At 41.7% G+C, this 14,526-nt stretch overlaps 1 protein-coding gene across 5 annotated transcripts in view; it reads left to right on the forward strand.

Annotated features, from left to right (window-relative positions):
• Positions 1-14,526, forward strand: part of SGCD (sarcoglycan delta) — a 302,620-nt gene that overhangs the window by 278,498 nt on the left and 9,596 nt on the right. For all 5 annotated transcript variants that reach the window (XM_072348262.1, XM_072348266.1, XM_072348264.1 and 2 more), the window contains one exon: positions 13,991-14,114. In XM_072348262.1, coding sequence (XP_072204363.1) covers positions 13,991-14,114 — 124 coding nt within the window. The remainder of the gene's footprint in view (positions 1-13,990; positions 14,115-14,526) is intronic.

A 14,526-nucleotide genomic window follows, 5' to 3' on the forward strand; every position in this document is an offset into this window, starting at 1 on the left:
CTTATCAGCTTTGGGAAGCTCTCCAAATATGTGAAATTGGCGCCAATCCATAGCAATTCCCCAACCAGGGATTGGGCCCCACAGTCAGCACTCCTCCTCAGACTGCCCGTACTATAGCATGTGAGTAACTGCAGGTGTCACACATTCCTTCTTGAAACACGGGAAAGAAAATTTCAATTATCACCCTCCCTGCTATTTTCTAACCAGCTCCTTCCTTGACTCAGCGGTTCTGTATCTGTTTCTTTCTCTGTCTGCATCAGATTTCTTTGAGCTCTGTTCTGCAGCGTTGGTATTTAGTGTCCAAACAAGTAGTTGACTCAATTCAGTATTCTATCCCAGTTATGTTAATAAGTGGGCTGTGGTACTGATTGGATTGGAAGGTCCAGTGATAAATGTGGCTCTTCTGTATGGTGCATGGAGGTGACTCAGGAGTTCTCATTTCCTTGGGGCCAGCACATGAGGACTGGATTCACTGATCTGGAGCAGGAATTAATGATCCTGCCTGCTGGTACATAGGATTGTTGAAAGGAATGCTGAATCATGCATGTTCCAGTGTTAGGGATGCAATGTGCCAACTTGAGCAGGTGAAGCTTCTTTGTCTATGGGAAGCAAGTAACATTTGGAAACCTGTTGGAGTGATGCTCTCAGGTGATACAAGACGTTATCGTATCTTTTGCTTGGTAGGGTAGAAGCACACCCTAGCTTCTTCCTGGCAGTGTTTGCTTACTGACACCCATGGAAACAACAATAGTAATTTCACTAGAAAAGCTTTAGCAGAGTAGTGGCCACCACAAAAGGCTGTCCGTATTCCACACATGCTCAAGGAACTCAAACAGATATTAAGTTCTTGCCTGGTTTGTTTTCTCTCCTGCTGCCTACCAAGCATGCAATCAATACATAGTGTTAATTTGACTGCTGAGAGATACCATGAGAGTGCAGGCAATTGAGAAAAAACAAAGAATTCTGGAGAGGAAAAAAACAAAACCCTACACCTTTCAGCTTTGATTGTTGTTTTTGATGGTGGTTAAATGACCATGATTTGTTTTTTCTTTTGCACATTTTTTGAGTGTTTTTGGCTAGACAAAAGAAGTAAAGTTGTTTTTAAGGTTTGGAATCCAATTGCCTTTCCCATGTTATGTTTCCAAGGTAACTCTATTGACTTCTTTTAAAGGCAGTGCTTAGGAAGTCAGGTTATATCTCTGTACCTGGGGCCATTCCCACCACTTGAGACCATCTGGTGAAGCTCCTGGTGGAGGCAGTGGCTTAGGGCCATGCTCTGCAATGGAAGAGGCAGTTTCCATGAGAAAGTTTTCAGATGAGTTTGCTTGGGCACTAGGAGAAATCAGCAGCAAGGAGCTGCCTGTACCAATCTGCTGTTTTGGAGAGGAGGGTGTTTTATTTCTCTTGGGCTGTGCTGAGCCATCCCCACTGCTCCTATACTGCAGTAACCCCAAGGATTACTGAGTGTGCTCACCTAGGGTCATAAAAGCAGTTCATCACACAGATGGAAATAGAACTCCAGTGCTTGAACCACAAAGTCAGTCCTATCTGCATGCCTCTCTTTTTCAGAAAACAAAGTAAGGTAAAAGGAAATGAAATTTCCTGATAAAAACTTCTTCTAGGAAAAAATTATTACACTGAGAGATACCGAGTTTATTTTTGTTAATCCATTTCATTTAATGTCTGCTTGACCTGCTCCGTTAGTAGTTGTAATTGTCTCTGTTATCTGAAAAAAAAAAAAAAGCACAGAGTCATACAAGAGAGGTTATGAGTGTGAAAATGTGGACTTGCCCAATAAAGTATTGAAGGAGTTTTGTGGATGTTAATAAATGTTGAATGCTTTCTCTTTTTGCTGTGTCGAGCTAAGAAGCAAGAGGACTTATTTCTGTGCATTAAAACAAGGGTCAGTAATTCACAGCCTGGATGCTGGCAGAGGCAGAGCCAAGAGCAAGGATTGCAGCTTCTTGAGATGTGCACCCAAAGCAGCATTGCTTTGGAGTTCCCGGTAGCCATGTGTTACAGATGAAGAAGTGCAGGGGTGTTGCTTCTCTGCATTCATGTAATTATGGTCATCTCCCATTGGGAATCATAGAATCACTAAGGTTGGCAAAGACTGCTCAGGTCATCTAGTCTGGCTGTCGAATTGCTGCCACTAAGTTCAGCCCGTCTCCCTGTTAAGAAAAATACTGTCCAGCATCTCTCTCTTGAAAAATTGCCAAATTGTGCCTTGAAATGTGTGTTGTACTCAGGAGTGATTATATGGAAAAGATAAACAGAAATCAGTTTCATTTTTAGCTAAAGAGAATTTGACACTTAGAATTTGCAAAACATCCTATACTCAGGAATTAAAGTAGTCCCTTTGGAGACATCTCTGTACTCTCTTTTACAGCAAGTTGGCTTTTTTTAATTGCCTGATCTCTTTCTATCTCTAGTTCATTCTTCTCCCCACCCACCTCCACAATCCCTTTGTTTTCTTCTCTGCACCATTTCCCAACCTATTTTTTCTTTGAAAACAAGAAACTTGCTGTGAATCTCAAATGTCTTGAAGATTTTCAAAGAACTGGGAGGAAAAACTATTTCAAACATCCCCCGTCCCTCCCATTGCCCTGTTAACTCCTCCATGCCCAAACAGTAGCAGCTCAGGACTGGCCCCACAGAGCACCGGTCCCTGCTCTCCTTTTCTGCCCCTCAGAAATCTTGGACTTTTTTTTGCATTCCTCCAGAGAAGGAGTGTTCATTTCTCATGTATTTGTATTCTCTGTTGAATGCTATAGATTGCGCAGAGGAAAAAATTCTGAATTATCAGAACAGGTTGTGAACCAGTGCTGTAATGTGAAGAGAAATCACAGATCAGTGGATACTCATGAAAAATTCTGTTTTTCTCAAAGACAGTTGTCAGATTAGATAGTTTTTATACAGGTGCAAGCATCTAACTTCCAGGCTGTTATATGCTGGAATTTAGTATCTCTAATACTAGTTATTATCCTGCTCAGTGGTGGTATAGAATGATAGAATTGTTAAGGTGGGAAAAGACCACAAAGATCATGAAGTCCAACCATCTTGCCATCGTACTCACATACCCACATCACTCAGAATCCTAACCTAGTAGTGTGGTCTGTGATCCCACTTTGCTTCCCTAACTTTATCAAATAGCTGTATGTGAGAAGTTGTGTGAACTGATCCACTACAGCCAAGTCCTGTGTCTCTATGCATAGTCACGGTTGCCCATGCAAGGAAGGGTGTGGATGCTCATGATTATGTGGAGCTGCTTTGTGTCTGCCAGACAGCAAGGCATGGAATTTCTCCTGCAGATATGAAAAGCATCTCTAGTCATGGAGCAAGTCTGAGAATCTGCTGAGACTCACAAAGGGTGAGCAGAAGCCCAGCACACTAGAAAGCTGGGTGGTTCAGTATTCCTGGGAAGTAATTTGAGGAGTTTGGGTCACTGCTGAGACCTTAACGTATGCCAACATAAAACTGTATTCCTGGCGCAAATTGTGAAGGAGGCTGCAACTTTGACCTATGCATCCCATTAGATGTACAAATTATGCCTATTTGCCATTTTGTGAAGTATACTGGGGACAGCAAATGGTACTCCTGCATAAAAATGAAAAGTTACTAAAAACCTGCTACGGGCTCTATAAAGCTCTGATCAGAGGGGGGGAAATGACTACAGATTTGTGGTTGACAAGCTTCAGAAAGAGTTCAGCAGAGTGTGAAAATTGACATTTAGCATATAGCAATTCAGCCTTCATTTTTTGTGAAGTTGCTTGGAATGAACTGCAGGTTTAAAACAAAATGTTTGCTCACTTGTTACATTGGATATTGCTTGTCTCATTACTGCAGTTAATTAAAGGGGGGACCAAAAGTCAAAGCCAGAGTCAATAAGATTGTTAATAAAGATTTAATTTGGTGGAATCATTATAAATTGACTGTACAATGAATGGATATACCACAGGAGTATCAGTGTCAGAAGGTCTATAAATGCATTTTCAGAAATAGCCACCAGGTTGTAGCCAATTTGTCATGCTAAATAAGCTCTTCAAATCCACTTACAGAATTCACTGCATGCTTTCAAAGGATACCACCAAGTACGTGATGCACACAGACATACCTTTTTTCCAACAGGTATTCTACCATTTCAAATCCTTTCTACTTTTGCTATCTCACATAAATATTTCTCATTGTAAATGACTTACTGTTAAGTCCAATCTTTTTAGAAGGAACAGAATAAATCATCAAGACAATGAAAAAGTAAATCATCACTGAAGAAAGCACTGTAGTCTGAGCCTGTGTGCTGTTCACATGAGATTTTAATCTGTCTGACCCTTTCCCTTATGTCTGACTAAGTGGCAAGTAAAAATCCTATGATAGATGGACTTCAAATAATAATAATAATAATGGGTATCTGTAGCAATGTTTCTTCTCTTCATAAAGCAGTCCTGTTGTAGAAGAATTCATGCAGACCACTGATGATAATGACTGCAGTATTTGCATAGCGCTGCACCTTTGCCAGTGTTGTACACGTACTTTGGTTTACCACCAGAAAGTGTTTTCTCTGTTGGTGACCACATGCAGGTCTGCTGAGCAGGATTGCACAACAAGAAGATTAAAAAACAACAACTGCCTCATGCAAGTCTTCTGAAGTGGAAGAAAAGAGCAAGCCTTGAAAGTAGTGCAGAGTTGGCCCAAATTGATTCAGTGATATTTTGCTGCCTTCCCTGAACATGAGCATCTCCCCGAAGTGGAGCACTATGTATGTTAGGTTAATAAATGGATCAATCTAGCAAGTTTTATCTGACCCAAGTTCCATCTTTCCATTGGATTTTCTAATATTATGCCAGCTCTGGTGGCATTTGTCCTCCTGCAGCCATGCAGAAGCCAACATAAATTTTGTTACATGTTCCAAAAACTAATGCAGTGTTTGTGTCCGTTCACATTGACCAGTGCCAATTCACTGTAGCCCTGTAGGGTGGTAGGACTGGGCTGACATGATACTGCTCAGCCCACAGCTGCAGATGGGAGGTCTGAGGCCAGCATGCTTTTACATACCCCACTACTAGGCATCAAGCTATGCCAGTGACTTGAGGAGCTACCATGCTGTTTCTGTTTCTTTATTTCGCTGCTGGCTTGGTGACAGTGCATCAAGATAATACCTAATCTTAGCAGCCTCTTCTGTAATGCTGGCTGAAAAGGTTTCTTCCAATTAATGCTGTTTAATTAGAAGTTTTCAACCTGTAATTAGAAACCTACACCAGCCCAACCTTTGTTTCTGGAAAATGCATTTCTGGTTTAGGCAATTAAAGTAACATAAAAAGTAATTATTTTTCTCCATGTGTGAAATGAGCGTTCTCATTAATGCACCCAACAGGAGGAGGAGTTTGTTTTGTTTCAATTTGTTTTATTTTGCTGCAGTAAGTTACATAAGAAGGTATAGCCAACACACAGAAGATGGTGCTTTATGTGTTAGCTGGGGCATGTCTAGCTCCTGAGACTGTCGCTTGGCCCTGCTGGGAGCACAGAGAAACTGCATGCAATTAACATAATGCAGTTAATGAGCCTCCGTGAAGGAACTGCCAGCCTGAGACCATTACTAGTTTTGACCCAGGGTGTGTAATGTTGTTCCACGCTTGTTGTTGAGATGTCTGTAATAGAAATGAGAGTCTGTAAAGTTCCAGCCAGTAGCATCAGTAGCAGTGGTTTTGTTACCAGCTCTTACTCAACCACTCAGTGGTAATGTCATTTACTATCCCTCTTTTATCGTTCCAGAAGAAAAGACATTTGTTCCTTGCCTTTCCTCTAACCAAAGCAGATTCTCTGCTTCTTTATCTCACGGTGTCTCCTATGGTTGATTCCTGGCATTAATTATATTAATAAATAGGGCTGTGGTCTGGCTGAATCTCTTCAGTCTCACCTACAACTGCTGTGCTTTTATTAATCACTCCTGTTCTCCCAGCTGGTAACTCCTCTTCCTTGAGAAACTGGCAGTGTGCCTCTGACATCAGCACCCACGGGGCTGTGCAGCTCTGGATACAGCCCTGGCCGTTCCATGTTTAGGGAAAAATTCTGTTCTGAAAAAGCAGATGTTGGCACAGGGAGGTGGTGTTCCAGAGATGTGGTGCTGAGGGACATGGTCAGCAGGGGTAGGTTGAGGTTGGACTTGCTGATCTCAGTGGGCTTTTCCAACCTCTTTGATTCTGTGATTCTGCTGTTGCCCTGGTTGTGCTGCACTTTCCCACCACTTGGTCCTGTAATGGCTCTGGATGTCGGAGCTCATCAATTAAGGCTGAAAGATTGAGCACGGCAGGACGGAGGGAATCCTGCAGACAGCTCTCTGCTCACGTCTGTCAGGCACAGTGGGGATTCAGAACGAGACTAATCTGCTTGCAGCCCACCGGGTGAGGAGAGCATCGCTGCCGTCATCATTAAAATAGGAAGAATGCATTTTGCGTCCCTCAGTCCCTTCCCAGGCCCCTAAAATGCATCATCATCATCTTAAACTGCTTCTGTATTTACCACACATCGTTTTTGACTGTCTCCCAATTTCTATGATAATTTCCTTCCTTGATTTATAAGCAACAGCATTTTTTAATTATCCGGATGATTTTAATTTTCTCAGCCATACCTCTACTTCGTAAAACATTAATCTCGTACTTTGTTCTTTGACAGTCTCTACCCTTCACCACTTCTCCAGTTCATAATGAAACCAGATCTCAATAGTATTACGCGCTACATCTTTCTCTCTAGAGTAATTTGATCTTTTACATTTGATCTCTCTTTTTTTGTCCTCTAAATACTATATTTTTCTTCCTGTATACCATTCTAGAGATTGCTTAAAAAGATAATTAAAAAAAAACAAAAAAACACAAAAAACATTTAGGACAACCCACGTAATTACATCTCCTTCATCTCCTTCAGCAATTCCCATGCTTTATCTTGATAAATATTCACAAAGAACTCGCAATAGTATTTTGAGTCCTCCATGTTTTCTCTGGTTTTATTGCTTTTAGTGCTCTGAATACACAGCAATGGGCTCCAGTGAGCCACACCTTCAGTCTCCTGTGGTTTCCCATTTATCTCATTTATTAAGACCTGTTTGAATCTTTCAACATTAGCTAAGCATCTTCCTAATGCTGGCTTTGACCTGTTCTATAATGGTTTTAAACTGCTCCTTTTTGCAGAAGGAAATGGTCAGAACCGACAGGATAGCAAAAGGGGAGGTTTGTTCCCCACACGCATTCATTCATCAGGGACTGCAGCACTAGTACATCCCAAGCAGGACAGTTCATCCAGCATCATAATCCAAGGAAATACTAAATTTCATCCATAATTTATACACAAGGGTAATTCACATTATTTTATCCATTCCTTCTTCTCTCTCTTCACTCAGCTTTGTACAAAATCTCTTTAGCATCTCTGTTGTCCAAATACAGAGAAGTGAAGTTGTTGTCCTCCTTGCCATTTGAACCAGACTTATCTCTGGCTCAATTAGAAAACTGTAATTTCCAATAAAGCATCATTAGACCTCTGCTCCTGTCAAGTCTCTGGCAGATTTAATTGGATTCTCTTTAGGAATTAACCATAGTTTGTGGGTGATAGCTGAAAGAATCTAGATCTTATTAGGAATTAGATGTGGCCATAAAAATCTATTTCAGAGTAAGGCTGCAATGGGATTGTCATTTAACAGATTTGCAGCATAGACTCTGGAAACTGTATTGTGATGCATGCTGTCAAACTAAGGAATATTTACAGCTATAGCCAGGATTTACAATTGGGTGCCATGATAATCATATATTCTTGTTTACTTCTGTAATTAATGTTGCTAAAGAAAATACCCTGGAAACCTTTCATAAGCAAGATTTATTTATGTTGATTGAGACTGTAATCAGATGTCCTCATTCAAACAGTAATTGGAGTGCTTCATTAAAATATAATTGCAAACAAGGTTTATGTCAGTGCTAGGGAATAAATAATGGGGATACATATCTTATTATTAGAGATGATATCTTCTGTGAGCTTTCAGAGTGCTTGCTGCTTTTGTGCTGTGCCATATGTGACAACGTATTTACTCAAAATTTTGGTGGCTTGATTAGGAATGAGAGAGAGAGATTTTGTTTTCCTGTTTTTATTTTTAAACTCTCACTCTAAGGCCAGGTCTCTTTTTTTACTATTACTTTTGCTCTTTTCCTGTTTTACCTTAAGCTTTGTGTCATTGCCATTGCTGTATTTTAGCTCGTTTTGTTCTCATGGAATAGCAGTCCCTTCCAGTAGGAAAGAAACGTAGGGCAGATGGGTATTGCTCATGACAAAGCCTTTTGCTCCTCATAAGATTACAAGAATTTGGCTGAACTTCAGTTAAGGTTTTGACCAGATGAGTCCCAGTCCTTGTTCTCCCTCCTGAACTTTCTGCTCCACTCCAAGCACACGTAAGGCAATTAAAACATTTAAAAACATTCTGGAAATGGAAATTAAACGTGCTTCCTTTGCTCTTCAGTAAAAGCTAATTACCTTCCAATTAATGAGGAGTAAATTATTGTGTTTTATTCTGTAAATAGATTCATGTAAGATAACACAAATAATGGAGTAAGAAGTATAAGTCACTGGGAATGGATGATCCCATTGATTTCATTGAAACAATAGCATTAAAACTGAAAGCAAATTTCAACCTGAGATACTGGTTCATTACCAGCAAATTGATGGAGCTCTACATTTACTTGCTAGCATAATTTACCAATTGTATGAGATGTAAGCAGGCACAGTGGTAACATTGGCTAATTTTATGCTCAATGTGAAATCTTATAGCTGGTCAGATGGATACCGTAAGAAATAATTAGAGTCATTAGAAATAATGGGCTACAGCTGCAGTAATACATGCTCTATTCTCAGTCCAGAGGTTTCTAAGCAAAATTAAATTAGCTCATGTTACCACACTGCTGCATCATATGCTCCTCACCTCCTGAGAGCAAACTTCTCTTTCCATTTCCACACTGCAAATGAAGTTTGTGCCTAATGCAGGAAAATCTTACATTAGGAACAAGAACTTCTGAAGCTCGAGGCCATTCCTTGTATTCTATGAGCAAACTGCAAGTCTTGTTTGCATTAGAGCTGGACTCTGGCGAGTATTTTCCTCAGGAAATATTCACATTGTCCTTTATTATTTTAAGGAAATGATATAAACAATATTGGAAGCACAGCAGCAGCCCCTAGCTGCTGGTGGTACTGCCCTAACATCTGGTATGTCCTTTTCTCCCCAAATTCCAAAATCCATTCATAATAGTAAGGCAAAAGATGGATTATTCCAGTGGGGCTGAGGAAGGAACTGTAATCCACGCTGCTGGGGTGATTAATGTGGCTTTTTATGGTGAAGGAAATAAAAACTAGAAGTCTGGGTAAGTAATGATCTTTCCAACGAATTTCACTTGAACCGCAATGCAGACCCAAGTTCTGACCTCCTTCAAATTATTCCTGAAGTTTTCAAAACCAAGGAGGAATGGCACTGAAAGTTTTGCTGTCTCATTGGCTTTCAGGAACACAGGATTTCCAGCAGTAGCAGGAGTGGGCTTCAGTGTGGGATGCACATATGCCATTACAGCTCTTTAAAATCAGAGTGCTTTGGTGGTAGGTTTGAGTAAAAGGGCTTAAGAGACACATTTAGCACTGTCCATTAAGCATGGTGAGCTGGAGAGAGGCTTCCTTTGCATTCATCGCCCTGCACATTGCTGTGCAGGCTGAGTGTGCTCAGTGGGAGGAACGGTGTTTTTGATGAAGGTAAGAGCTTAATACCAGAGTTTTGGGAACATCAGTTATCCATTTGCCATCCATCTTTGGCTATGGTACTTACCTGACCTCAGTTATTACAGTATGTAACTGCTTCACAACTGCTCATCTATTTACTTTTCCATTCTCCCGGTGGAGCTCCGAAGTGCTATTACCTCTGTTGCAGAACTAAGTACTATTAAGGGTCAGATTTGCTATGGTATTTAGGTACTCAATGGAGTTTTTCAGAAGTACCCAACACCTAGTGTAGTAAGTGGATCTTGGGCTTCTTCAGTAGTTTTGAATATCCCATTACTTGAACATTTTTGGCTCGCTTGGCAACCTGGGAGCTATAAGAAAGGTTTTCATGGTCATCACCCAGACAAGAGGCTGTAGGTAGGACAGGAACAACTTTCTGGCAGTGGCAGGATCATTTTATCCCAGTTATGAATTCATCACGTTTGGAAATGGGTGTAACTCTGCATAGCAGCGAACCTCCTCTACTTGCATAGCTCTGTCAAAGAGGTCCTCAAGACAGCGGAGAAAAAATAAGCAGCACCTACAGTCAATAAAAAAGAGCTTATGTGCCAATTGGTGGGATGGCAATTCAAGAGCAGGAGCAAGTAATGAAACAATCTATATTCATGCAGCCACCTTTGCAGCCTCGGGCTGTAAGTACGGGCTTACACCTAGCTGGGAGATGTGAATCCTGCTGAAAGCTCCAGAGTATCCTACTGAAAAACAAATGTTGATTTTGAACAAATTATCTGTTCATCGCTAAATCATTTTCTTTCATTATTAGTCTTCAGATTGGTTCTGCTCTGGAAGATGGAATTAGGTTTAAAAGCAGAGTGTCTCTTAAATGCTTGCTTTAAATGAAAGTATTCGGTAAACATTTCTCAATGCTCCTAGAGCAAAAACTCCTCAGCTCCTTTCTGGGGCTCTGCATGGATTTTTCAGCTCCTGATTTAAAGACAGATGTCTCAGGGATTAATTTAGGAAACAGAAAGTAATCCAATTAAAGCCCTTTGCAATCATACACCTTTCTAATGCCAAAGACAATTTTATCAGGACCTTTTTGTCCTTGCTTTCAGTAGGATAAACTGGGACAAATGTCCCATGCAGACAGGTGACACCATTGTCAAACAGGTTTGCAAGAGACTACAAAGAGTAGAATTCCAAACTCATGGTACAAGTGCAAAACTACATGAGCTGCAAGCTCTCTTGGAAGAGCTGCCTGTTGCTGTTAATTTAAGGTTCTAAAATATGAAAGCTCCAGGCTTCAAAATGATACTTGCAACGTTGAAGGGATGGGGTTTGGTTAATGCAGCATGTCAGCAAGACTGCAACTGTCTGAGCCTGTAATATAGGAGAAATAGAGGTAGGTTTGGCTCAGCTGATTTTAAGAAAGACACGTGGTTCTGCAAAGAGCAGAACCCTGGTGTTGTGTGCTGGTGCCATGTTACACCATGGGCTATCAGGAGATGCTCAAGAGGGATGTATGTGCCTCCGTGGCACAAGAGCTCTGTGGGGATTAGGATATGTAGAAAATTGCATGGGGCTTCATCAGTGTTTTGAAGATATTGTTCTTCTGCCTGTAGGATTCCACTTGTGGAGGTAGTGTTGTCTATTAAACTTCTAGGTGCTTGTTTGCTTATTCAAAGCAGGAATTTAGCTCAGATTGTGTGCGTAAGGGAGGTTCTGGAAGTAGAACATCCCCTCCTGTTCACTGTATGATCCCACACCACAGGATGCTTTTTGCTGATTCCTTATTCCTTAGCTCTCTCCAGTACAACACTGGTGTGGGAGTGGGAGACTGCTCTTATAAAGGGCAGCAATCGAGTGCTGCTGCTGTAACTGAGTTCATTTGCACTGTGGTCTCTGATCAGTGTTGTGCACTTAGAAGGTTTATTTCTCCATGGCCAGAAGAGCTACAAGATTAACAGATGAACAAATGTTTTGAGACAGCCAAGGCATGAAAGAAATTGAAGCCACGGAGATGTCAGAATGCTGAAGAGTCACCTGGCCATGGCTCTTGGGAATTATTTTATCCTCATATTAGTTCAGTTGTCCTTGGTTTGGGCATGACCTCTAGTGAATGCAGCCACAGTGACTTAAGACCTGGGTCTGCTTCTCCTCTGGAGGACTGTGGAGCAGCAGAAGCAGGACGCAACATGTGCCTGCATCCTACAGCCGAGATCCTGGGGCTGAGTGCACACGGAAGGTCCTTAGTAATGGAGTATGTGCCACCAAGGGTGAGAACAGCAAGGGGCAGAAACCCCCAATGAAAATGTGGGGCAAGCAGAGTACGTTCTCCCACCATAATGAAAGCCACCAGAGTGCATGTGCCAGAGCACTAAGGCTTTGTGCTCTATTTTTACTGTAAAGGAATTCTAACAGATACTGGAAAGGCAGTTATTGCAATTGGAAGGTTAGAGAGGTTCTTATTTGAGGTAACACTATTTAATGTCGATCATTCTTTGCAAGCTTTTTCTCCACAATGCCATCTGCAATTCAATCAGGAAAAAGAAAAAGAAAATGAGTAGCAGCATCCGCCTTAACCTTCAGTTCCTTGTGCAGGGAACAGCCACGGGCTGACACCAGCAGAGGGATCAGAAGAAGGTTTATGTGGGATGTAACTTCCCTCCAGAAAGCAAACAAAAAGCAGCTCAGGATGGTTGTGCAGAGGATGGGAACTATGAGGCTGTGCTCACTGTCTGTGCCTCACTTCTCTGACGTTTAGATTGAGTTGAGTCAGCCAGGAAATCATGGATGAGTTTGGGCTTTTAAGGGAAAGGTATTTGAAACCCAACAGTGTGAAGACACCTGCAAGAGGGAAGGTCATAACTTGGAAAGTGCCACACAGAGTGAGCTGTGTCTCTGCTTTATTGAACTGTTGGCTGCAATAAATACAGCCAAACTCCCTCAGTCTCTCTTAATGTTGTCTCGGTACCAGCAGGAGTCCATTTAAGAATACACTGCCTTGCACAAATGATTGTACGTGAAGAGCAGAGAAACAGCTGAAGTACTGCTGCAGTAATGCAGTCAAATCCTAAAAGATACCCAGGAGAGCTGGGTGGGTGCGTGCAGCCTCGTGCTTTGGTTTTGTGACTGCAGTTGCTGCCCAAAGCAAAGGATCTTTTGTTCAAGTTGTCTGTCTGGCTTTAGCTGGTGAGCTCACAGTTGAGATTTGCTGATGGTACAGAAAATTAGCTGTGATAAAGTCAACAAGGAGGAGTTGCCAAAGAGGGAGAAGTAATTTTTATTGTTATTTTCAATACAGAAAGTAATGAGAGTCTGTTTTATAAAGAAGAGAATAGACAAGTACCATGCAGGACCTATGAATGAATAATCAGCCAGAAAGACTGAACCTTGACTTCCAGATCTTACAGCATTAACCTCAATTGCCTGAACTAAAAGGTTTGGCTGTGTTAGCCAGAGCTGTAATGGGGTTGTCAGATCTCCCTCACATAACCAGAGTTAGAAGGGGTTGAAGCGCTGGGGAGGGTGCTGCTGTGAGCACTGCAATGTGAGCACAGCACTGGAGACTTGGAATTTGGGGTATTTCCATCTTTCCTTTTGTCCATTTTCTTATGTCATTAAACCTTTAAATACTTCACGTTACAGGGAGTCACAAGAATGAATTTGCTCCTGCTTAGCAGTGCTTTGAGGAGGAAAAGTGGTTGCGCTCTCTGTGTAGCTATCTTGCTTTGCTAATATCCCCCGTTAGTATTCATTAGTTACAAAGCTGAGCTATTGCATGAGGGAGTTAATCACAGTGGAAGCTTTATTGCACCTCGCTTCTTGTTCTAGCATTTACAGCTCAGCAAAGCTGATGTGAAATGCTGGCAGATTGGATTTGTGGCATCTTTTACCACATTCAGGTTGGGTATTAGGAAAGATTTCAGTGGTCAGGCATTGGGACAAGACTGCCCAGGGAGGTGGTGGAGTCACCATCCCTGGAATTGTTCTGGAAGAAGGTGGACGTCACTGAGGGACATGGGTTAGTGGACATGGTGGGAGTGGGTTGGGGTTGGACTAGATGATCTTAGTGGTCTGCTCCATCCTTTATGATTCTGTTGTCTCACGTGATTTCTTTCTGCTGACTGAACCAGCTGTGAATCTGAACTTTGGATGGTGCCAGTCTGCCTTGCAGTACTTATCAAGACCACACCCCAAGGTTACACGCAAATCCTCAGTCCACCAGGCTCAGTAGGACCCTCTTCTCTTTCAGACTGGAGTCACCCACGCGTGCACTGGTGATGGAGGCTCCAAAGGGCATCGAGATCAATGCTGAGGCTGGCAGCTTGAAAGCCACGTGCAGGACAGAGCTCAGGCTGGAATCCAAAGATGGAGAGGTAAGCAAAGAGCGTCAGGCTTTCTGACAAACACAAACCAAGCTACAGATCTCTGCAGATTTATAACCTTCTTATTCACTTAGCACTTGAAAAACGAGTTTCAAGTCATAGAACCATGATACTATTCTAAAAGCACTGGTGAAACCTTCCTAGCACAGGTTGTGTTAGCAGTGATTGAACATATCATATGCAAACAAGGCTCACTCTGTGGAGAAGGCTAATTCATTATTTTTAAAGTGCTCGGATAATAGCATCTGTGGTTCAGGCAAATTTATGCAGCAGTAAAGTACACAGCGCTCCTAAATTCTTTGTTTCCTTGTCACTTTAAAGCAGGATTTACGTGGCCAACATAATTAAATCTTTTATCATACATATTTTCTATGAGAAGAGCTTAATTCACCCATATTGATCC

This window comes from Excalfactoria chinensis, chromosome 13 (genome assembly GCF_039878825.1).
Source record: "Excalfactoria chinensis isolate bCotChi1 chromosome 13, bCotChi1.hap2, whole genome shotgun sequence".
Taxonomy (NCBI): Eukaryota; Metazoa; Chordata; class Aves; order Galliformes; family Phasianidae; genus Excalfactoria; species Excalfactoria chinensis.